Here is a 24,001-nt window from a genome sequence, read left to right on the forward strand (position 1 = left end):
ACAGATGGCCGGACATTCTCCTTCAGGATTTTTTGATAGACAGTAGAATTCATGGTTCCATTTATCACAGCAAGTCTTCCAGGTCCTGAAGCAGCAAAACAGCCCCAGACCATCACACTACCACTACCATATTTTACTGTTGGTATGATGTTCTTTTTCTGAAATGCGGTGTTACTTTTACGCCAGATGTAACGGGACACACACCTTCCAAAAAGTTCAACTTTTGTCTCGTCAGTCCACAGAGTATTTTCCCAAAAGTCTTGGGGATCATCAAGATATTTTCTGGCAAAAATGAGACGAGCCTTAATGTTCTTTTTGCTCAGTGGTGGTTTTGGTCTTGGAACTCTGCTATGCAGGCCATTTTTGCCCAGTCTCTTTCTTATGGTGGAGTCATGAACACTGACCTTAACTGAGGCAAGTGAGGCCTGCAGTTCTTTGGATGTTGTTGTGGGGTCTTTTGCGACCTCTTGGATGAGTCATCGCTGCGCTCTCGGGGTAATTTTGGTCAGCCAGCCACTCCTGGGAAGGTTCACCACTGTTCCATTGTTTTCTCCATTTGTGGATAATGGCTCTCACTGTGGTTCGCTGGAGTCCCAAAGCTTTAGAAATGGCTTTACAACCTTTTCCAGACTGATAGATCTCAATTACTTTCTTTCTCATTTGTTCCTGAATTTCTTTGGCTCTCGGCATGATGTCTAGCTTTTGAGGATCTTTAGGTCTACTTCACTTCAGGCAGGTCCTATTTAAGTGATTTCTTGATTGAGAACAGGTGTGGCAGTAATCAGGCCTGGGTGTGGCTAGAGAAATTGAACTCAGGTATGATAAACCACAGTTAAGTTATGTTTTAACAGGAGGGGGCAAACACTTTTTCACACAGGGCCATGTGGGTTTGGATTTTTTTTTCTCCCTTAATAATAAAAAAACCTTCATTTAAAAACTGCATTTTGTGTTTACTTGTTATCTTTGACTAATATTTAAATTAGTTTGATGATCTGAAACATTTAAGTGTGACAGACATGCAAAAAAATTGGAAATCAGGAATGGGGCAAACACTTTTTCACACCACTGTATATATAAAAAAAAAAAATATATATATATATATATATTTTAATTTTTGTTTAAAAACTGTCACTTGACAATGGAACTTGGTTACTTGTGATCTGTGTGCGTAATTAACTCTGGAATTAATGAGTTAAGAATTAAATGAAACAAGTAGAAAAAAATAAGTTTAAATGCTCGTATGTTTATTTCTTGTGACACACTTGACACAGCAGACAAAAAGATTATATTGTATGACTTATTGTACTGTGTCTATTCCAGACTGATGTTTATTCCTCAGCCTTTTGTACCTTAAAATCAACACAAAAGAGAGTCACAAATTATTGATCAAAATATTTTGTGAAGAGATCGGTATGCTTTGCAAAGTTCATCATTATTATGACAAAAATTTGAATCACTACTGAATAAAACAGGATTAGAAATGATCATACCCTGACAATTTCACGGCTCTTGGCTCTCAGCTTGTTGACCTGGGACTCAGCAATGTCAGCTCGCTCCTGGGCTTCCTCCATTTCATGCTGCACCTTCCTGTACCTGGACAGGTGAGTGTTGGCCTGCTCCTCCTGTGAATTTCAAAGTTAAGGTTGTTATGTCTTTTACTATCTCTCCAGTTGTATAACCTGAAAACCAGCCAGTAATTAAATCGGACTGCATCATGCTGTGTTACTGGTGTGTCGCCTATTTGTGTTGCATGAGTCAAATATTTCACACTCACAGCTTCCTCAGACTGCCTCTTGTAGGATTTCACTTTCAGCTGCAGCTTGTCCACCAGATCTTGAAGTCGGGCAATATTCTTCTTGTCCTCCTCAGTCTAGGTGCGGCACACAGTCGTCTGTTTGAGATCTACACTACAGGGAGCTCCTTCATCCCTTCTTGTTTCATAAAAATCTTCAAAAAACACCTCAGAGCATATAACACACACTACACCGTGAAGACACATACTGCAAATATGAATTAATGCTGCGGAATACTTCCACCACCACAGGTTGTCTTTAGGGGATCCTCCAGTGCAGTACAAACAACAGCAGCTCTGTCAATCGAGCTGTCTCTGAGTGTACATTCAAGAGTACATTCCTCTGCTTTCTTGTTTTTGAAGGTGAAAATATGTTCACCATTTCTATTAATGTCACACATGCAGCAAACTAATATAAGCGCATAACTGAATGTATTTATAGTTGCAACGACAGTGTTTATTTTTAGTCATGGTCTCTATAACAACTTCAGTGTATAGGAGCTCCAGACATAAAATAGAGATTAATGCCATCTAGGGGATTAAAACATACTCTGCATCCAGTTTGTCTTTAACAGCACAAATTAAAGAACTTCTTCAGAAAACAGTATGATTAAAAAAAAAAACGTGCTTCCCTGTTTGATTACATTTTAGTTTAATTTAAGAACATTAGGGAAATTTAAGGACATACTAGGAAAATATTTGTTTTGTTTTACTGTACCTGATACGTCAGCTCCTTCACTTTGCGTTCGTATTTGCGGACACCTTTCACAGCTTCAGCGCCACGTCTCTGCTCGGCGTCAACCTCAGACTCCAGCTCTCGGACCTTTCCAACAAGAAGTCCAGATGTTATTTGAGGTCAGACACAGCAGTAATATAATGTGAGCATCATGAGCTTGTTGGGTAAAAAGATTTATTACGGCACAAAATAGTCCTGTTAAATCGACAGAGCTGCACAAACCTGACTTTAATTTTTAAATGTATTTCAGGATTGCCACATTCATACAGAGTAGAACTCTTAGTCCTCACAGGATATGTAAAAAAGGGCTGCAATCTATGCAGCCTTTATTAAAGTTAAACATGAAGGCGCTAAAATCATATTCAAAGTACAGAAATGCAAAGCTAAAATAAAACAAAAAACAATTCTTATGTAGTAAACATACTCGAGCCTCCAGTTTCTGGAGTTGCTTCTTGCCTCCCTTCATGGCCAGATTCTCAGCCTCATCCAGACGGTGCTGCAGGTCCTTCACTGTCACCTCCAGGTTCTTCTTCATCCTCTCCAAATGAGCGCATGTGTCCTGCTCCTTCTTTAGCTCTTCAGCCATCATTGCAGCCTATACAGGTAATAGTTTAGAAAGGCCCATAAGGCAAACTATTAAAGAAAATAAGGCCTAACATATAGGCCGTGAGTTGAACTAAAGTGTAGATCAATACAATACAATCAATACAATAACTGCGTTCAGTTGCAAATATGAGTTAAGAGCGGGATGACAATACCCATTCAAGGTCATTATTTTTTGTCACACACATATCTTTGTTTTGTCATTTCCTGATATCACGTTTTTAAGTAACAGGTTGTTACTGTTTAATGTTAAAATAAATAAAAACAAAATTGAAAAATGAATTTTTAAACAAAAATTCATCTTTTCCCCAGCTGTGATTCTCAACTGAAGGACCGTGTGAAACTGTATTAGCCAGGTCATTAGTCATCAATTTCATTTCGCTTTCCTTTATTTAAAAATGTAAAATCCAGGTTAGACTGGCAGCTCCAAACTGTAACTGTAATGTTTCGAAAAGATGGACTACTGATAAATAGCTGGATTTTGAATTAAGCAGTGCACACATGCTAAAATACTTAAACAGGACTCACATCAGTGATGGCCTTCTTGGCCTTTTCTTCAGCATTCCTTGATTCCTGGATAGCATCCTCCACTTCACCTTGGACCTGAACAAGGTCAGCTTCCAACTTCCTTTTAGTGTTTATGAGATTAGTGTTCTAAAGGAACAAGCAGATATGGTGAAGTTTCCAACTTTTACTCCACGTTTATTTAATTACCTTATATATTAACACTTATCAATACCTGAGAGTGCAGCAGTCCCACACGCTCGCTGGCATCCACCAGCTCCTGTTCAGCTATTTTGCGGCTTCTCTCTGTTTGCTCCAATGCAGCTCTCAGTTCCTCGACCTCAGCCAGCATCAGGTTGTTCCTGCGCTCCACTATTGCAACCTGCTCCTTCATTTCTGCCTGACCTCTGAGAGCTTCATCAAGGTGCAGCAGGGCATCCTGAATTAAGGACAATACAAACTATATTTAGCATTTTACAAATGTTTGAGCCATTTAGCTGTATTTTTTCTTTGACATATTTATGTGTTATTACATATTCATTTCGTACCTTAAGCTGTCCCTGCACGTTTCTCAGCTGTTTCTGGGCTTCGGCTGCCTGGCGGTTGGCATGGCTCAGCTGAACCTCCATCTCATTGAGGTCTCCCTCCATCTTCTTCTTGATTCTCAGGGCATCATTCCTGCTCCTGATTTCAGAATCCAGAGTTGTCTGCATGGTCTCGATTATTCTCTGGCTGTTCCTCTTGATTTGTTCAATCTCCTCGTCCTTTTCTGCAACTTTCCTGTCAATTTCACTTTTCACCTGGGTGAGCTCCAGCTGGACACGAATAATCTTGGACTCTTCATGTTCCAGTGTAGCCTGCAAAATGAAATGTAAGGTGAACATTTTTTTTAAGTAATAAATATTAAGAATACAGTCATTTGCAAATTTTGGCTCAAGTGTCATAATTATAAAGTCCCTAATTTCCTTTTTTTTTTTGCTAACATGTCACTTTAAATACCTCTGCCTCCTCCAGGGCACTTTGGAGTTCAGCCTTTTCAGTTTCTACTATCTTCTTCCCCTTTTCCAGTTCATGAATTGTTTTTCCCGACTCACCAATTTGTTCAGTCAAATCACTGATTTCCTCTGTTAAAACAAAAATAAAAAGCACAAAACCATTTAAATGCATTTTCATTTCTTTGTCAACAAAGTTTTGTGTTGTAATTATTGTACTGCACATGTTCTTTCTGTCAATTTTTATTTATCGCTAACCTTTAATGTGTCACATATTTAGTAAAGCATATAATTATCTTTTACAGAAATTGTCACAATCACATGTAGCATTTTCATCATACGTTGCAGGTTCTTGTTCTCTCTCTTCAGGTTCTCCAGGTGGTCCAGAGCTTCTTCATAGGAGTTCTTCATTTTGAACAGCTCAGTGCTTAAACAACGAGCCTCCTTCTGAGCTCCTTCCAGCTCTGCCTGGCTCTCCTCAAATTTCTGCTTCCACTCGGCAAGAACCTGAAAATGTAGGAAACAAATGAGTGTTGTCAGCCACCTCACGTTGACCAGCTAAAGCTATGCGTTACAAAATGTCTAACCTTGTCAAAGTTCCTTTGCTTCTTGTCAAGGTTAGCAGCCAGAGCATTAGCTCTCTCCACATCGATCATCATGTCCTCCACTTCACCCTGCAGTCTCTGTTTAGTTTTTTCCAGAGAGGCACATTTTGCATTGACCGCCTCGATGGTTTCCTCTGCATCCTGAAGACGCTGGGCAAGCTTCTTCCTATTAAGAGCATTTGATTTTCAAACTTACAGTAAAACATCTAAGTCATTACATGTAGAAAAAGCTAAAACAAAGGACTTACTTTGCCTCCTCCAGCTCTTCAGTGCGCTGAATGGCATCAGTCTCGTATTTGGTTCTCCACTGAGCCACCTCGCTGTTGGCTTTGGACATTCCACGCTGCAGCTCAGCTTTGGCCTCCTGCTCCTCCTCATACTGCTCTCTGAGCAGGTCACAATCATGACGAGATGACTGAACAGCATGAGCCAGGGCATTCTTGGCCTAAAAAGACCAAAATTAAATAATGTGACAAATCAAATGCAATAAAATTTTACACATTTGTTCTTATTAAGAATCATTTGTAACCAAAATAAACAATAGACTAATTCAGTACCTTGACTTCTTCCTCAAGGTGTCTTTTGAGTTCCTCAATCTGATGAATATAAGCTTGTTTTCCCCTTGTAAACTGAGAAACAAGAGACTCCTTTTCCTCCAACTGACGGCCAATTTCCCCTAAATGGAGTAAAGGAAAACTACTTCTTAAACATTGTTTAAATATAATAACTTTTGTCCTTGACTTATTTTAGATTGTAATTTTAAGTCCTGAAGTCTCACTCACCATTTTCAGTAGCCAGTCTTGCTCTTTGAGCCGTAATGTCATTCAGTTGACGCACATGCTCTTCATACTTTGTCTTAAATTCGCTCAGTTGATCCTCAAGCGAACGACACATTTTCTCCATGTTACCCTAGATAAGGACAAAAATTTGTGTGATGTACCCTACAGTCATGCCGATTCTTGAGATAATAATACATTACTAGTGGTAAATATTATTCTTCAATCAAAAGACACATTTGCAAATTTTACTTTTGATTTGGCAACGGCCTCCATGCTGCTTGTGAGGTCATCGATCTCCATCTTGAATTCACACTTCTCTTTCTCCAGCTTCTGTTTGACTCTCTGGAGGTTATCAATCTGTTCTCCCAGCTCTGCCACACTGTCAGCCTGCTTCTTGCGGAGAGCTGCAGCGGTTGCCTCGTGCTGCAGAGTGGACTCTTCGAGGTCACGACGCAGCTTCTGAAACTCGGCCTCGCGCTTCTTGTTCATCTCGATCTGAACAGATGTTGCTCCACCAGCTTCTTCGAGCCTCTCACTGATCTCCTCAAGTTCCCTGGAGAGATCAGACCTCTGCTTCTCCACCTTGGCCCGAGCAGCTCGCTCAGCCTCAATCTCCTCCTCCAGCTCCTCAATGCGAGCCTGTGATGCAAAAAAGAAAGTCAGGTTTAAACTTAATGTGTGCTCGGTACATATGTTTTCAGTGTGTTTTTTGTGTCTGTGAAAAAAAACATTTAATCTATTAAAAAAAAATAGAATTGGCACTTTTCTTTTTACTAACCCAGATTTTTTTTTCCCTAATGGCTTCATTAAATGGCTGTGCACTACAATTTCATTCCATCCATCCTTTAGTTATTTCCATTTGAAAGATTACTGTAAATGTTTATTTTTGATTGAAAGCAAACACATTCAATAAAATGTCAGCTCACAAAGCACAATAAAATGATTTACACATTACCTGCAGTTCCTTGATTTTCTTCTGAAGTTGAACACCGAGTGATTGTTCATCTTCTATCTTGCCGAGGAGGTGGCTTATCTCGAAGTCCCTCCTTTAATAGCGGGAATAGAAAATTATTAGATGTACACTATTATGAATAATGAGAATTACAAGAGTGAAATGAAGTTTTCATTTTTGCATACTTCTTTATTTTCTCATCAGACTGTTGCTTGTCATTTTCCAGATCCATAATGGTTTCATGGGCCAGTTTGAAGTCTCCTTCAAGCTTTCTTTTCCCTCGCTCGAGATCAATACGGAGCTTTCTCTCTTGCTCCAATGAACCTTCAAGCTAAAGCATTCACATACAGTGTAATGAGTACCAGTTGAAATATATAAAAGCTCTGCTGTACTCGCAGGCATCTTACTGATTGTAACGTGCACACAGCCACTCACATCATCCACTTGCTGTTCCAGTTTGGTTTTGGCCTTCGTCAGAGTGTTGACTTTGTCTTCCTCTGCCTGAAGGTCGTCAAGAATCTGCTGATGGGCCTCTTGGAGGGCTTTCTTCTCTTTGGTCAACTTGGCAATGGTCTCATCTTGAGAAGACATTTCTTCAACCAGGTTTTTAACCTAAATTGTTTGTATAAATATGATTAATAATTGATCAAAACATGTGTTTTCTAATAAGCATAGTTTAGTAAACTGAAATGAGTTACACAAACCTTGTTTTCAGTGGCATGTTTCTCCTTTTCCACTTTGGCAAGGGTGAGCTCCAAGTCATCAATGTCTCTCTTCAACTCTGAGCATTCGTCCTCTAGCTTCCTCTTCTTTGCAGTCAGCTCAGCATTCATTTCCTCCTCATCCTCCAGTCTCTCAGATGCCTCTTTGGCTTTAGCCTCGAGCTGGATTTTTGCTTTAATGAGCCCCTCACACCTTTCCTCTGCATCCGTGAGGTTTTCCCCCTCCTAGATTTACAAAGACACACAAATGAAAATGATAACATCAACTGTCACAACTCAAGTCTCTGAAAAAGCAACTGCTCACTTCTATTTCACTTACAGACTGAATTTGTAGCTGCAAGTCGTTCTTCTCCTGTAGCAGAGAAACCATCTTCTCCTCCAGTTCTTTCTTCTTAGACAGAGCCTTTATTAGATCATCTTTGGTCTTTAAAAAGTCCTCCTTCATTTGGGCCATCTCTTTCTCAGTCTCTGCACTCTTCAGCAGAGGCTTAATCTTGAAGTACAACTTCATCCATGGCCACGTTTTGACATTCATGAATGAGCGGATGTTGTACTGGATGGAATAAATGGATTCTCTGAGGACACAAAAAAAAAAAGAAAATAATTGTTTTCTTGCTTAGTTTTAAAGAATGAAGATACTTTTTCTTTCCTCTTTCACAAAGAGTAGGAAATAAGTAGTGTTGTCTATCTGATTAGGAACTGCAGTTAGGTAAAGATTTAGAGTGGTTGGGTACTTTTAATCTGCTTTTGGCAAAAGTAAATAGTTTGAACTTGACCATTACTCTCTAGGGGAAATGCTGTCCGTAGCATACAACAATTTAATGACATAAACATTCTAACTTCTAGACTTCCTGATAATCAACAGTTTAAAACACACAACTTCCAGACATTATCTTAAGTTTCAGTATTAGTTCCTTGTCACTGAGAGGCCAAGTAACAAGTATTGCAAGGTGGCTGATAATAAAGAGGATTCAGCACACATGAAGGAGGCTACCACAGTTGCAAATAGATAATAAGGATTGCATTGGCCATCTAACCAGTGGCTTGTACCAGCCATGACACTGGAATAATCCAAATGAGATACAACACATGTAACCATTAACATTTATTTTACTTATACTTGATGGTATAGTCAAGATAAAAACAAAACCTATTGTATGCAGTTTTCAGGCAGGAATTATTTTATTATAAATGACCCTTAGATTCCCCGCAAAGCAAAGGGAGGAGAAGTCAGTGTCTCCCTGGATCTTATTAGGATGTCAGACATACACATCGCACCTTCGCTACAGTGCCAACTGTACGGAACTGTATTAAAACAATTAAGAGTGACCACAATGAAATAACCATCCATAGCCCCAAACACAGTCATCCAGTAACTTTCCATTGTAAAAAACAAATCATATCCAGCATGCACTACAATTTAGGGAGTGAGGCATTTGACCTTTAGAACACTGCATTAAGATAAATTAAAATAGCTACTAAATTTGAAAGTATGTAGATTGTATAGTAGGAAATTATTTACGTGAAAGCAAAGGCTTCTGCAAAGTGATTCTTTGTCTGTCTGGCACGATCAACAGATGAATGTAATTTTCTGAGTTACTGACTCAATTTTCTTATAATTTTAGCATTTCAGTCAACTTCTAAAATTGCAGGCTTTTTGACCTAAAACCAGGATTTTACTGCTGTCACACACTATATTTGCAATGGACACGCACTGGATCACAGATTAAAATACCACTGAGATACACTGTGTAGAACACACTACATTGAAACATCCATGGCCCTGAGATTACAGTAAAATAAACTAATCAGCCTGTATGAAGACAGCTGTACAGCATGATGTGAGGCAAACTTTAATCTGTCTGTTAATAATATGTAATATTATAATTAATATAATATTATATATTTAATATATTTTATCTAACATTTTTTTTCACACTGTATCATCCCACTCCAATTGCAGATATTTGCCATTACCAAAAAAAAATTATTCTATATTTGTACTTTAAAAATGTCCAGTTTTAGTCAACCTACCGTCTTGCGTTCATCTTGCTAAATTCTCGTCTCATCACGTAACCTCTGCAGAGAGCCTGAGTCATTGTGACCAGTTCAACCAGTTTCTCGTCTCTCATCTCCTCAAGTGTACCCAGTAGGCCAGCCTTGAAGAATACCTTTTGATGGATTTAATAACATCACATTTGTTTCTGTTTCAGGTTACACTGTGATTTCACCACTTCATGATAACAATTAGGTCAGTCCATTTACCTTGGTATGGCCAAACTTGTACTGAGAGTGGTCCACATTGATGGATCCCAGAAGTTTCTCTGAGGCCTTCTTGTTGTCTATGAACTGACCCTCAGGGATGACACTGGCATTCAGTACTTTGTACCTGAAAGAATTTACTTAAATCAGATACCAACCAAAGAGAATCAACATCTGTGGACTTGGAAAGAAATAATTGCTGTACCTCTGCTTGAAGTCACCATAGAGGATTCTGCTGGGGAAACCTTTTCTGCAGATCCTGATACCTTCCAGCACACCATTACACCTTAGCTGGTGGATGACCAGGAAGTTCTCCATAAGACCTTAGATGGTAACAAAGACAACCAATGAGAGCCCTTGCATAGGTCTGAGGTACTGCAGAGTGCTTGAGTGTCATATGCAGACACCACAGTGCTTTAAAAAAAAAAAAAAGCAGCGATGAGAAAAACAGGGTAACGACACAGTAGATGTGTGAATGGAAAAGTATGAGAGAACTGGATTCATGAGGTAATTATAGAAAAAACAACAGCATACAGACGTCCCTCGTCTAAATTTTTGTAAAAAAAAAAAAAAAAGAGACTTCTGTCAGTGACTGGAGCTATTTGTTGGGACCTACCTGGAGTTTTGGATTCATTGGGAATTAGACAGCGCACAAAATGTGGGTGAGTGCTTTTTAGGTTGGTCATCAGCTTTCCCAGGTTTTCCTATTGATAGACAAAGAATTCATTAGTTTTATTTCCCCCCAAATTCTGACACTGATATGATTACACTGCCCTCAGTTTTCTCACAACTTTTAAATAAGCATAACCCAGATACACAAAAAATACAAATCATGCAAATAAGATCTTGACAAATTTCAGTTTGTAGAGGTTCAAGGGAGACAAGCATGTGTGAGTTTCTGTTTCTCAACATTAAAATACAAGATTTTTTGGGTTTTATCGCAAAGAAATTAATTTATTTTCTTGTATACATGTTTTACAGATAATCTGAAAAAACTAAACACAAAAACCTGAATCTATTGTATGAACAGTGCATTGTGTGTGCTTGTGTAAAGCTTACTGTTAGGATCTCCTAATGTGAACAATCCCTGTGCTCTTTATAAACAATCCTTCATCGAAGTATTAAAAATTGAAAATGTGAATTACCCTGAAGAGCGCTGACACTGTCTGGAAGGAACCACCCTTCCTCTTGCCACCACCTTTCTTTCCAGCTTTGGCATCTGTAGAAAGCAATCACAGTTTTATTTCATTTTGTATCCGTGTTTTACAAGTTGGTAGAAAAATAATGATTTCCAAGTGTGATAGTCTTTTTAAGGTTTTATTGAAAGTATTTGGGAAATAGACCTACTTAGTGTTGTGTAGTACTTAAAATGTATAAAAACAAATACGCTACCATCTGAGGCATGTGATGCATAGAGGAGAGCCAACAGTTTGACTGAAGACTTCTGGTAGAGCTGAACCACAGAGTCATTCAGGGGGTCTTTGTTCTTGTCCAGCCAGCCAGTGACATTGTAGTCAACAGTGCCAGCATAGTGCATCAGGGAGAAATGGGCCTCAGCTTTGCCTTTGGCAGGCTTGGGTTTCTGGAAGGGGGCGCTTTTTCCAAGATGCTGGTCATACAGTTTGTTTTTGAAGGTGATGTCTGATGCCTTGGGGAACATACACTCCTCTTCAAGGATGGAGAAGATGCCCATTGGCTGTTGATGATAACACAAAGCAAGCAGAAAATTCTCACCTATAAGGCTATATTATGGTAGAGATAATCATTTCTTTCTTCACTGTTGAAGTTTTTCCTGCTGTACCTTCTCTATTAGCTCAATGCAGGCTGCCAGGTCCATACCAAAGTCAATGAATTCCCATTCAATTCCTTCTTTCTTGTACTCTTCTTGCTCCAGCACAAACATGTGATGGTTGAAAAACTGTTGCAGTTTTTCATTGGTGAAGTTGATGCACAGCTGTTCCAAACTGTTGTACTTGAGATTAAAAAACAAAACAAAACCCAATGTCAAATTTTTATGGAGGTGGATGTGCTGCATAAACATGTGCTATTTGTTGTTTACTTACATCAAAGATTTCAAACCCAGCAATGTCTAAGACACCTATGAAAAAGTTTCTGGGCTTTTTGGTATCCAGCATCTCATTGATTCTGATGACCATCCACAAGAACATTTTCTCATAGACAGACTTGCAGAGAGCCGAGACAGAATTATTCACCTAAAGATTGAAAAAGTTGGACTTCTGGTTAGACAAGATAAGTCCTAATTTTATATGAATTATTTAATTAAACAAACTAATGTATTTTGTTTACCTACCTGTGGCACAGTTTGACCTTTAACCACCATTTCATTCCCGACCTTGACTCTTGGGTAACACAAAGCTTTGAGTATATCAGCAGAGTTCAAGCCCATGAGGTAGGCAATTTTATCAGCCACTAATAAAAAAAAAAGAAATCACAAAGAAAGGCTATTAATAGCGAGAATCAACTTTTTTTTCTTTTTTTTTTTTTACAAAACCAATCTATTCATCATGTACTGCTTATTTGGATCCAATTAACACTAACAGCAAGCTAAATCCAGAACCCAGACAGTGTTCTCATACACAAGATTCTCCCTAACACTCCTGAGGACTTCCTGAACCAGAACAGGAATCCAACATGTTCTGGATTCGGATGTCCCCAGAATACATTCCCTGGGAAGAAAGAAGTACCTCACTGGCTTCTTATAGAGTGAGGGACTAGCAGGTCTACTCTGAGTTCCTTGTAGTTATGTAAACTCCTAATCAAGCTTTTAAAAGTAAGCCAAGACACCCTTAAACAGTTGACACCCTCACCTTTTCATTGCAATCATTTTCAATTGTGGTATGATGATGATTGAGCTTGTAAACAACAGATGTAAAAATATTTTTTAAATAAATGACAGATGTTAGTAAAGATAAATTGTAAAAATATCATAATCGGATTATTATCATATTAAGATTATATTTAAAAATTTTACAAACAAAAAATGTTGCAAACCAAAATAAAAGTTAAGTGCAGCATACCCTCATTGCCATCAGGCTCAGCCTGCTCTTCTCGCTGTTTCTGTTTGAACTTCATGTTTCCATGATGCATCACAGCTCCGGTCAGCTTGTAAATGCCGATTTTCTCCTCTGCAGTGAAACCCAGGATGTCAATGGCAGTCTGAAAAAAGAATCATCAAAAAATAAGAGATGTGTACTAGCCTTTTTTATGAAGGTTTTGGACAATGTACATGTACAGTATATCATTACAAACAAATGTTTACTTGTTCACTGTGTGTTATCAGTTTCTCCAGGGAGACATCATAATAACGACTGAGGAACCCTGACAGTATGTACAATTTCATTTTTAATTTAATATCTTTAAAGTTACAGTATAACTTTTAATGTCTTGAATTTTGCAGCATGCCAACTCACATCTGTCGCAATGAATTCTTCAACGTCATTGATACTCTTGACAGTGATTTCCCCCTGACTGATCATGTGATAGTCGTAAGGGTTGGTGGTGATGAGAAGAGCCTCTGAAAAATATTTAGTGTATGTAATTATACAGACTCGAGCTTAGCATGTCAAAATTCTATAAAATTCTATACTACATTGCTCACCTATTAGCTCAGGCTTGTGGCCAGTTGCTAGCTGATAGAAGATGTGGTAGCTCCTCTCAGCAGACAGCTGGAAAGTCACTCGAGACTTCTCAAGCAGATCTATAAAACAAAGTAAAAACGTGGTTTACGGTTTGTCCTGTTATCGAACCCTCTTGATAATGATAGGTTTGAAGCTTACATGTTTCAATATCAGCAGAAGCCAGTTTTCCAGATGTTGCAAAATGGATTCTGATGAATTTACCCTACAAAAGTACACGGTTATTAGTGTGGGCACATCAGGAACTCACTCTGCTAGGGCACATAACTTATAATTGGCAGTAAATGTTATGTGATTGAATGCTAGCAAGCTTGTACTGTCGTGTTTCCTCTCTACATTCACCTCATCTATTACAGCATTCTTCTCAATTTTGTTATTAAACTACATTCTCCAGCATGAAGACAAAAAAAATGCTGAGAGTAAAGGATCAGCAGACCATCTTAAAAACAAACATTATTTAACGGCAAGCAGGATTTTGAGATTCCAAACTTACAAAGCGGGATGAGTTGTCATTCCTCACTGTTTTGGCATTACCATAGGCCTCCAGCAGTGGGTTGGCTGCAATGATTTGATCCTCCAGCGAACCCTTAAAACGATGTTATATGACATGTGTTTGTATTCTGCATTGTAAATTTTCATAGGTATCATAGGTAAATAATATTAACTTTATCATTTACCTTCATCTTTCCAGAAACTGGCTCAGATTTCTTTCCTCCAGCCACTGCAATTGTTGCAAAGTACTGGATGACACGTTTGGTGTTGACAGTCTTTCCTGCACCAGATTCTCCACTAGAGACATAAAAACAGCTTCATTAGCCCGAGAACCACCATGTTTGAGGCAACCTAAGCAAACACTGAAGTAGACCTCAGTTCTGATTAGTGCTGTGGTGCATACTACCCAGTCAGTATTACTCTATATGAATTAGTTTTTGACATGCAGTCTTTCCTGCTCCAGATTCTCCACAATAGAGCAGAAAATTACAGATACATGCGCTGGTGTAGGTCAGACATAGGACAGTACAGAAATAATAAGTAAAATTTGTCCAAAATAGGTCTCTTTTATTTTGACTTACGTAATCAGGATTGACTGATTCTCACGATCTGTTGAAAGAATGCCATGTTAACACTATTATTGGGTCCAATGATCATCAAGAGTAAAGTTACATTATATTTTTTATATTACAACAGCCATCCATAAACTGCAGGATTGCCTGTGGCGACAAACCACTGGGGAAGATATCAAATGTATAAAACTTTTTATAGTTATAAAATCCTTTTTAGGAGTTGCTGCTTGGGACATATAGCTGAAAAACCTATTGATACCTTGGAGCATGAACTGATAGGCGTTATCAGATATGGAGAAGATATGGGGTGGAGCCTCAATCCTCTTTTTGCCCCTGTATCCATTGACAACCACAGCATCATACACTGGGAGCCACTTGTAGGGGTTCACAGTGACGCAGAACAGCCCTGAGTAGGTCTGTGGAGACAGAGAGGATCGTTCATGACAAATCTTCCTGAGTAAGTCTGTTTTAAAAAGAGGACAGCAAATATAAAAACAATTCAAGAAACAAAAGCACCCAAAACATCATGACCATTCACAGATGAGGAAAATAATACTATCTCATAACAACAGTTGATGTCAAGATCTAGGATATATTAGATAGTTCTCCTGGTCCACATGTTGGATGTGGGAGAAATGGGCAGGTTTAAAGACTTGAGCAACTCTAAAAAAGGGCCAAAGGATTATGGCCAGAAGATTGGGTTGGAGCATCTCTGAAACAACCTGGGTGGGGCCCCAGACAGCTGAGTACCTACCACCAGTGGTCCAAGAGGGAAGAAACCATGAACAGGTCTGATCTGGGGCAGCTCCCCATCCCTAATTACAGGACTTAAAGGATCTGCTGCCTGATCTTGGTGCCAGAAAACACACACCAACTACAGAGGTTTTGTAGAGTCCACGCCTCGGAGGGTTGGAGCTGTTTTGTTAGCACTCAAAGAACCCAGTATATTAGGCAGGGATGGTCATAACATTTTGACCCATTCCATGTTATACGCAGTATGGGCTATGTGTGTACATACAGAACTACAAGTTTGATTTCATGTTTAAACTGGTCTTACGTAGATCATCCATGCTGCATATCGCTCTTTGAGGTTATACAGCACAGTAGGCTCGCTGAGGTGGGTCATCATGGCCATGTCCTCAATCTTATTGAACTTTGGAGGGTTCATGGGGAAGACTTCATCATCCTTTACAGTGATGGTCTGCATCAAACGGGGAGAATTAGAGTTCAGATACGTACTCTTTACCTTTAAATGTCTATTGCATTGTATGTGTATAGATGTCTACATACCTTTCCACCCTGAACTTCAACTGTGGCTTTGCCACCCTCCTTCTTTATTATTTTCCCTTTCACATACATCTCAGAGGGCTCCACTACATAGTAAGCTGTTTTGGCATCAAAGGGAGTGTTTTGAGCCTCTATTCTATCCCTTTCAGTTTTCCGGAGGTATATGGCCGCCGGGCCAAAACAATCCATGTCCGAATCACCCATGGTTTCTCTTTAAAAAAATTAAAAAAAATTAAAATTAAATTTATATTTAAAGGACATTTGGGTTTAATAAAGTTTGAAAGCGTATGGTTACTTAATATAGCTTCAATTTCATTTGGACATTTTTTTTTTTACTCCTGTTACTCATTGCAATGATGTCATTTACCTTTTGTTGCCAAGTGATGCAGTTGCTGTGTGGATACTAAAAAAAGCAACATTCAATTAAAAATAGTAAAACAGTGTCAGAAATCACATGATTTTTGCATGTTAGAGCAAATCCTGCAAAAGAACTGTTCTTGAGCATTGAGAGCAATTAATTTAAACCATAGATCTCTGCGTAAGTATGGTAGGAGACTCACCTTTGTTGGCAGCCAGTCAGTCCAAAACTCTGGTGGAACCTGGGAGGCCCTCTTTTATACTGAAATCTCTGGCCACCATGTAGGAACAGCCCTCCTGTTGAGGTCACTGAGCTTCACATAGAAAAATGGTATCAGATGGCCTCCCCAGTTCATCATCACAACTGGTGTCACCTTATCCTCTATAATACAAAAACAAACAAAAATGGAACCCCAGGTCAAAAGTTCTTGTCCAAAAATTAACCAACAACTAACCAATGGGCGGGTTATGATTTCAAAACCTTAACAAGTCATATATTGTGAACATGGGTTAGGTTAGGAAAGAATTACGAGTAATTCAATATACACAGTACTGCATTTCTGAGATACAACAGTTTCCTTTTTTTGCATAAGTAAAAACTAGGAATTATACTATTAATCAAAGTACATTTTGTTCTGTATGTCTATCTGCATAGGGAACAATTATACCATAAAATCAATTTGTGGCTGCGACATTCTTTGAAACATATCTTGAGTATAGGTCCATGTGTTTAACTGAAGCTAATTTAAGATCCCATTATGGTCCGTTATGCTTTCTCTCCAAAGAAAGAGGACACCTAAGTTACAGTTAAAGTATTCTCTTGTGGTATGATTCAGTTGCAATAAAAAGGGACAGTCAATATCTCTGGTATTATTTTACAGTCTTATTAGGACTTAAAGCAAATATAGCCTCAGCTCACTAATGCCCAAGCTCTTATTATTGCAAATGTTGACGAATTCATTGAATGCTTCTGTTAATTACATGTCAGATGCTTTTCAGCATCCTGTTACTAAGCACATTAGAAAAATGCCCAAGCTCTGAAGCTCTGTATTCCTGACTATCAGTGTTGTGACTTGGTCATAAACTCAACAAGTTCAATTGAATTAGGTTCTGTATCCTGGTGAGTAGAGATCTACACAAGTTTGTTGCTGTTCTGTTGCACTTCAGTGAGTTTTCATTGGTGCATGGTGCTAGCGCTGCTTGTTATTTTGATGTGATTCTGGTTATTTGAAATTAATATTATTTAGAAAAAGAAAAAAGGCATTTAGCAGTTCAGTGCAGCATATTATGATAACAATTGTCAGATGAGCCTATGAGCATTGCACATTTCAGACAGAAAACCTTGGAAAACAAATTGTTCAATATTATTTTCCTGTGGTTTCTTAAACATTAATATCCATCTCAATTTTATGCAAAGTTTGTATTTTTGTGTTGCTTACGTTAACGAGGTGAGAGGAAATGATGAAAACAGAAAAATGGTGCACTTGTTACATAATCATTTTAGTCGTGTGGGATGGTGCATACTGTGTTGTACAAGTCAGTGCTGTAAATGGCCCTTGGAAGTTCACATGCCCATGTGGAACTGAGAGAGATAAATGGCGAGTGTAGCCGGCCTTATATTACATGACCCACACATACAAATATAGTCTATATAATTCTTTCAACAAAAATGAACTCCAGCTGTTGACTATTACAAAATGCTATATTGTCTCTGTTAGTTTGTTAATAGGCCTTAAATTGCTTCCACTGTATTAATTCATAAAACAATTATCCAATCATCAAATGCAAATATTTGTCTGAATGAAAACAAATTAACAACTTATTCAATTAACAGACCACCTGTTGGCTTCTGGTAAACACTTCTCAGCTTCTAGGAGGCCAAAATATTTGTGAATTCCCAGAGATCAAATATTCCCCTGTGTGTGATGAATCAGACAACTTTCTTCAGGTGTTACGCAGCACATTGAGAATTTGGTTTGGTGCTTGTATGTCCATTTACTCTCGTGAGAGAGAAATTCATATTAGTAAGGGCAGGAAAGAAGTGAGGAGAAGAGAGACATTAAAAATTGCCTTTAGAATACTAACAGTGGAGAGTTCGGGTAAGTTCAATATTTAAAAACAAATGTGTGAATAGGGTTTGACAATTTTTGTTGACATCTGTGAAATGCATTGTACTTATTATGGCATTATGTGCATTTTCATGTGTATTATCTAGTATGTTCCTAATTGATGTTATTGATTAATATAAGCAGTATATAGTGCTGAAAGCCACTTAACAGGGCAAGGTAAATATAAACTAACATTGAACACTGAGCAGTTATTTGGTATAGATTACGGTCACAAAATTAAAGTCAGGCCTAGTTCATCTTTTAATCTAATATATAGGAGAAAACATGGAATGAGAAGGGGTTAGATTGAGGTTGAGTAGCAGTGTACAGTAATTGCCACCTCAGGTCATAAATAAATCTGCACCACACTATTTTAATGCCAAACTGCTGCCTGTTTCTGGATGGCTCAGAAATGTAACCCTTTTACAGAGAGAAATAATGTATTAATTGCATGAATGGTGCACATTTGTGAATTTCATGAAGTTTCAACACAGCACCCTCAGACGGGTGTGGAGATAATGTGACAGTAAGAAGCCTGATGTTGTCACATTTCATGAAAGCTGCTTGATGTCTTACAATAAAAATATATGGTCCGTATTTTCATTTAAGCACATAATGTATGTTAGTTAGTTCGTTGGCATGAAAATCAGGAGTCCCAGATAATTCTTGCAAATATTCAGCTTCCTAGATTGACCTGAACAGAGATGTGAACGTGTAATGCTGTCGGTGACTGTGACAATGAGTTCATTTGGTGAGTGTGCTTTATGCAAATTATCCATTAAAGTGACACTTTGTTTGGGAGTGTTGCATTTTGACAAAACTACAAATAACTATCTTTTAACTAATTCTTTAGAAATATAACTAAAATCAATAAAACTGTATTACTGAATGTTGGATCCCAAATGTTATTGGAGTTAATTATGGAACATGCTATACTGAGGTGTACTTCTGTTACAATGATACAATTGTAATTGTCATAGAAAATTACTACAAAGGAGATTCTTAAATACAAGATTGTGTAAGTTATGTAACATCCTGAAATGAATATCAGACACCAGATACAAGTTTATATACCAGTGTAATGTAGGATATAGCAGATACCAGTATATAGTATTTGTTTAATATTTCACATTATTTTAATCATACTTGGTTTATTATTATTATTCCATGTATATAATGATCAGGCATATCAAATCAAATTAGTTTTTTGTCTACTAAATTAGTCTATCATGTTCATGTTTATGTTTCTTGTATTAGTGTGTGCAGTAGCAGTGGATGTCTCTACATTTTGTCACATTTCCTCATTTTATAATTAATAATAGTTTCATTTATATATTTGTGTTTTTAATACTGTTTTTTTTCTATTCTCAACAGGTACTCTAAGTGCATCTTTACTGTATTAGTACACAGATGGATATCTAGTTATTTTTACTACAATTCCATCTTTGCATTTTTCTGAATGAGATTTACCATTCCTCTGTATTATCAAGCCAACATTATTTAACCCCTAAATGCTTGTAAATATAGTTTGTTTGGATGATTTTTTTTTTTGTTATTATTATTGTTATTATTATTATGATTATCCCACTCTTTATCAGTGAATATTTTTAACTCTGTCTTGCACCACTTGCAAGTATATGTTCTTTAAATAAATAGTTTTACAACAGCTTGAAATAGTTCGTTTTTTACCTGCAGTTCTCTTTCAAACTTTTCTTTGATGTTTTTGTCATTTTGCAGGAGCTGGCATTTGTTCCATCTCTCTCAGGTCTTCCTTCTTTTTCTTCTTGTTCCACTTCCTGTGAGGAATATCATAGTGTTGGTTAACTGTTTGTTTTGTTTTTTTGTAAAAGAAAAAGTGCATGACATTTAGTCTGATAATAATATAAACAAAACAGTTTTCCATGCTTTTAAAACAATATTTATCTTCGACCTAGTCATTATCAAGTGTTTTATAAGATAATAGGAATAAAACAGCCTATGTCACCAGTTTTGGATTGAGATTGAAAAACACTTTAACAAAAAGCCTATATCACAAACTGGAATTGTTTGGTTTTAAAGAAATGGACACAATGGAAAATCAAGATGCTGCTGAGCAATATGAGTAACACAGAATTGGAACTTCACACATAGAGTCCTGAGCTAACCTCAAAAATCAGAATAGGGGCCAATCAAGGCATTTTTTTGACTGATCGTTGGCAGCTATCCTAAATTATATTGAGACCAACCTTTCTTTAACATCAGCTGAGTGTCATAAACAGAGGGTACAGTTTGTGGCAGGATACAGAAGTGTACTCTGGCATGTTGTAAACTTGCAACAAAAATATCTGCTATGTTGAAATATTTTAAAATCCAAAACCGAAGCAGCACAACAGCTTGTGATACAAGCAGTAACCAACCATGACATCACCCATTGGTTTGCGAACTGCAGTTTTGAAGCCTCGAATTCAGCATTTCGGCCTTAGTAATAATTTTTTTGCAGCCAAAAGTGACAATATTTAGAATAACTGGGCAGGAGCGAGCAGTGGATCTGACTCAATTTGAGATGCCTGCTCACCTATGGTGGAGGCCTGATATATAATATAATAAATTATGGAATTATTTTCAGATGGACCACCAGACCAATGATCAGAAAGAGTGAATTTAGAAAATTACACCATAATGAAAAAAATGTATTGACTTTATACTTCATGCCAGAAGTTTAATAGGAGTATGGAGCCGCTACTGGCCAATAGAGGTACTGCACTTTGTGCATTGGCCTCACTTATCAGACCTGGAAGCAACATCTACTTTTACATACAGTCTAGCACCTACAGTGAGTTTCTTCAGGTAACTTTAATAAAGTGTAATGGTGTTGTTTATTTGCTGTGTCTGTTAAGCTGTTACACTGATTCAAAGTAGAACTGTGATTATAAGAGTCATTTTGTATATGTTCTTAATGCTGCACAAAAAGCTATTTATAAGGACATGTTTAATTTGTTTACTTGGTTATTTTGTATCCATGTACACTGGATTGATTTGAATAATTTTGATGAACTTGAAGCGTGCATTGTTCAGTCATATTATTCAGGAATATATAAGTCGTGACACGGTATCAGCAGATACTAAATAATAAATTCCTCAAATCTGGTGCAGAAAACTAGATCGGAACATCCCTACTAGGTAGTGACACCTGCTGCTTTTGATTTGGATCATCCATCTTTTAATATGTCTCTTGTGAGTTTCTAAACTTTTAGAAAGTGTAATACTACCCTGCATCACTGCATTTGATAATGAATAAGTGCCTATTCTGGGTTCATTACATCAGTGGCAAAATGTAAGAGACACATAGCCGTCTTCCAGCAGAACTCTGCGCTGGCTATACTAATTATATTTCAAACCATGCTCTTAGTATGCAATACATTGCGCTGCCTAATATTTATTTAAATCAGCTTAAATTTCAGTTCATTGTGAACTACATTTCACATAATACAACAGTTAAGTAATGATTAATCGATTACAACGACAGAGACTTTACACAGAAAATCAATTAACTAAACTCTTTCTTAAATTCCTGTTAAAAAAAAAACATGTAAGCAGGTTTGAAATAATGAAAACTAATAAAAATGTCCACAAAAAAAATCAATACACCTGCAGTCACAAGCACATGCAGAGTGAGTGAAGAACTCACATATGTAGTAAACTTTTAAACATTAATCACAATTTGTGCTTAGAAATCTAGATTTGTGAATGTGTCATACCATATTTTAAGAAATGTATGATGGACTGTCCAGAATGTTCATCTGCCTTCTGTCCAGTCCATGCTGGGAGAGACAGAAACATTGTGACCTTGAATATAAAGAAATTGGAAAAGAAAAACACAAAACATTTTATTGTTCGAAATTAGTATTTCCATTTTTGTATCAATAATGAATCATTTTGTAATACTTCTATGCTGTTGATTGCCTGGAGTCGGAAGTTGGTGACATGGTGTAATGTTAAGGCACCAAAGGGCGATAATGATTGAGGCTGGTAACATAAGCATCATGTTTGCACCTTTGCAACTTGAGGCTCCCTCTGGTGTTTATAAGATGCCAGTGACCTCCATTACCAACATTAATACACACATTTGTGTGACAGTCATTTGCACCACAAGGAACCGACAGCAGCCCAAGCAACTGATCTTGTAGTGTTAATATCGAATCATTTGTTCCAAGGTACTGCACAAAGGTTAAGAACCAGCCAATATTCACAATCACATCCAGTTTTGACAGCCTATCAGTTTACTTTTTAAATTTCAAACATAATTTCTTCTGTGGCAGGAAGATGCCAAATTTTATCTACATGAAACCAGTAGCTCTCAAAATATAATGTATAAGTAATAGACTTTTGGAAACAGAATCACAGTCACCACCTACTTCTCACCTTCTCACACTCTAATCCCAGAGCTCTACTGCTACACGGACCAGAGTCGAGTGCCAAAATCCAAAACTCAGACTTAATTTTAAAAAACAAACATACAACTTGTCAAAAGCAAAAAAATTTGACATTCCTCAAAATAGCACTGGTTCCAGTCAGTGGTTCCTACAGCAATAGTTAAGTAAATGTTAATATGAGCCTGCATTTAAATATTACAAGACACAATTACAATATGCATACAAGCAATGTTGCAGCTTATTAAAGAAATTCTTAAAAAGGAAACACCTTCCTTAAACTGATAAGGACCTTGATTCAGGCTGCACAGTTAATAAGGTTAAAATACATATCCTTGTTTTACAAACCAAAAACATAGGTAAAAGTTGACTTTGTCAATCTAATGCACCAAGTATGATTCAAAATAGTCTGCAGAACAAATGCCTTAACACAACATACAGTCAAACTTTACAACAAGATTTAAAGGCAGTCCACAGATTTTAGTGCTTAGTAGTAGTAAAGCTTAAAACACAGGTACAACACCACCTATCTACAGAATTTTTGTTTCAAAAACTATGATACAAAAACTGCAAAATTGGAATTACAGTTCACAAATATAACTAAAATGATTAAAATACACAAAAAGTACTTACATTGTTAAACATTGAAGCTACTGTTACTGTAAATGTATGTCCATGCTCTTTGTGGCCAGTCAATACACTGGAATGTTAGTCAACAATGATCTTGTTTTATTATTCGGAGCCCAGTTGGTGCTCTTTGACAAATGAAGGAACTGACAGATGTAGATCAAAAGCCATAAAATCACAATAAGCCTCTCGAGTATGTGGCATTTGGCCTGAGCATCAACTGGTGCTGGTGCTATATTTGAGTTTTGCCCTAATAAGACAGAAGATTTCCAAGTAGGTATCGTGTAACATTTGTTCATTGAAGACAGAGGCTCGTTATATCTTGTGGGGTAACCGCTTTAGAATTTCTTCTTCTTATTCACTGCAGCAAGTTAATCCTCTTTCCAATGGAAACAGTGTCTAATGGCTGCCCGACTGTGAGCCATGTTATTGGCAAAAATATTTGTACACTTGCCATACATGACAACATCTTCTGAGGTCAAAACAAAATAGCTTAGAATAGAATGAACAAAACAATGTTCAGAGAAACATACTCAACTTTGATAT

General features: G+C 37.4%; 1 protein-coding gene across 1 annotated transcript; it reads right to left on the reverse strand.

Moving 5' to 3' along the window:
* Positions 1 to 1,240: 1,240 nt before the first annotated feature.
* On the reverse strand, positions 1,241 to 23,534 carry LOC138194758 (myosin heavy chain, fast skeletal muscle-like). The gene is made up of 44 exons (XM_069143726.1): positions 23,462 to 23,534; positions 22,157 to 22,244; positions 20,109 to 20,215; positions 16,515 to 16,693; positions 16,322 to 16,357; positions 15,958 to 16,165; positions 15,725 to 15,868; positions 14,927 to 15,083; positions 14,677 to 14,704; positions 14,281 to 14,392; positions 14,097 to 14,189; positions 13,745 to 13,808; positions 13,567 to 13,665; positions 13,379 to 13,482; positions 12,986 to 13,124; positions 12,259 to 12,377; positions 12,011 to 12,160; positions 11,749 to 11,919; positions 11,340 to 11,643; positions 11,093 to 11,166; positions 10,564 to 10,651; positions 10,153 to 10,270; positions 9,951 to 10,074; positions 9,720 to 9,856; positions 8,005 to 8,260; positions 7,668 to 7,910; positions 7,399 to 7,575; positions 7,149 to 7,294; positions 6,967 to 7,057; positions 6,261 to 6,650; positions 6,015 to 6,141; positions 5,790 to 5,908; positions 5,481 to 5,677; positions 5,215 to 5,398; positions 4,969 to 5,134; positions 4,635 to 4,759; positions 4,184 to 4,492; positions 3,871 to 4,074; positions 3,660 to 3,785; positions 2,953 to 3,123; positions 2,511 to 2,615; positions 1,775 to 1,870; positions 1,491 to 1,622; positions 1,241 to 1,349 (listed from the first exon to the last, which is right to left on the reverse strand). The coding sequence occupies exons 6-44, from the start codon at positions 16,156 to 16,158 to the stop codon at positions 1,329 to 1,331; spliced, it is 5,811 nt and encodes a 1,936-aa protein (XP_068999827.1). The 5' UTR covers positions 16,159 to 16,165; positions 16,322 to 16,357; positions 16,515 to 16,693; positions 20,109 to 20,215; positions 22,157 to 22,244; positions 23,462 to 23,534; the 3' UTR covers positions 1,241 to 1,328.
* Positions 23,535 to 24,001: the final 467 nt, after the last annotated feature.

The sequence above is a fragment of the Embiotoca jacksoni genome, unplaced genomic scaffold (assembly GCF_022577435.1).
Source record: "Embiotoca jacksoni isolate LCO1_2020_lvr unplaced genomic scaffold, fEmbJac1.0.p SCAF_1, whole genome shotgun sequence".
NCBI lineage: Eukaryota > Metazoa > Chordata > Actinopteri > Embiotocidae > Embiotoca > Embiotoca jacksoni.

Bases quoted from the DNA above. Each gene is read 5' to 3' on its own strand.
- LOC138194758 (XM_069143726.1), bottom strand. From the start codon at position 16,158: ATGGGTGATTCGGACATGGATTGTTTTGGCCCGGCGGCCATATACCTC. The intron at 11,920-12,010 runs GTAAGTAAACAA...TTTAATCTCAAG, and splicing joins CTGGGTTTGAAATCTTTGAT to TACAACAGTTTGGAACAGCT. The intron at 5,678-5,789 runs GTACTGAATTAG...TGGTCTTTTTAG, and splicing joins ACCTTGAGGAAGAAGTCAAG to GCCAAGAATGCCCTGGCTCA.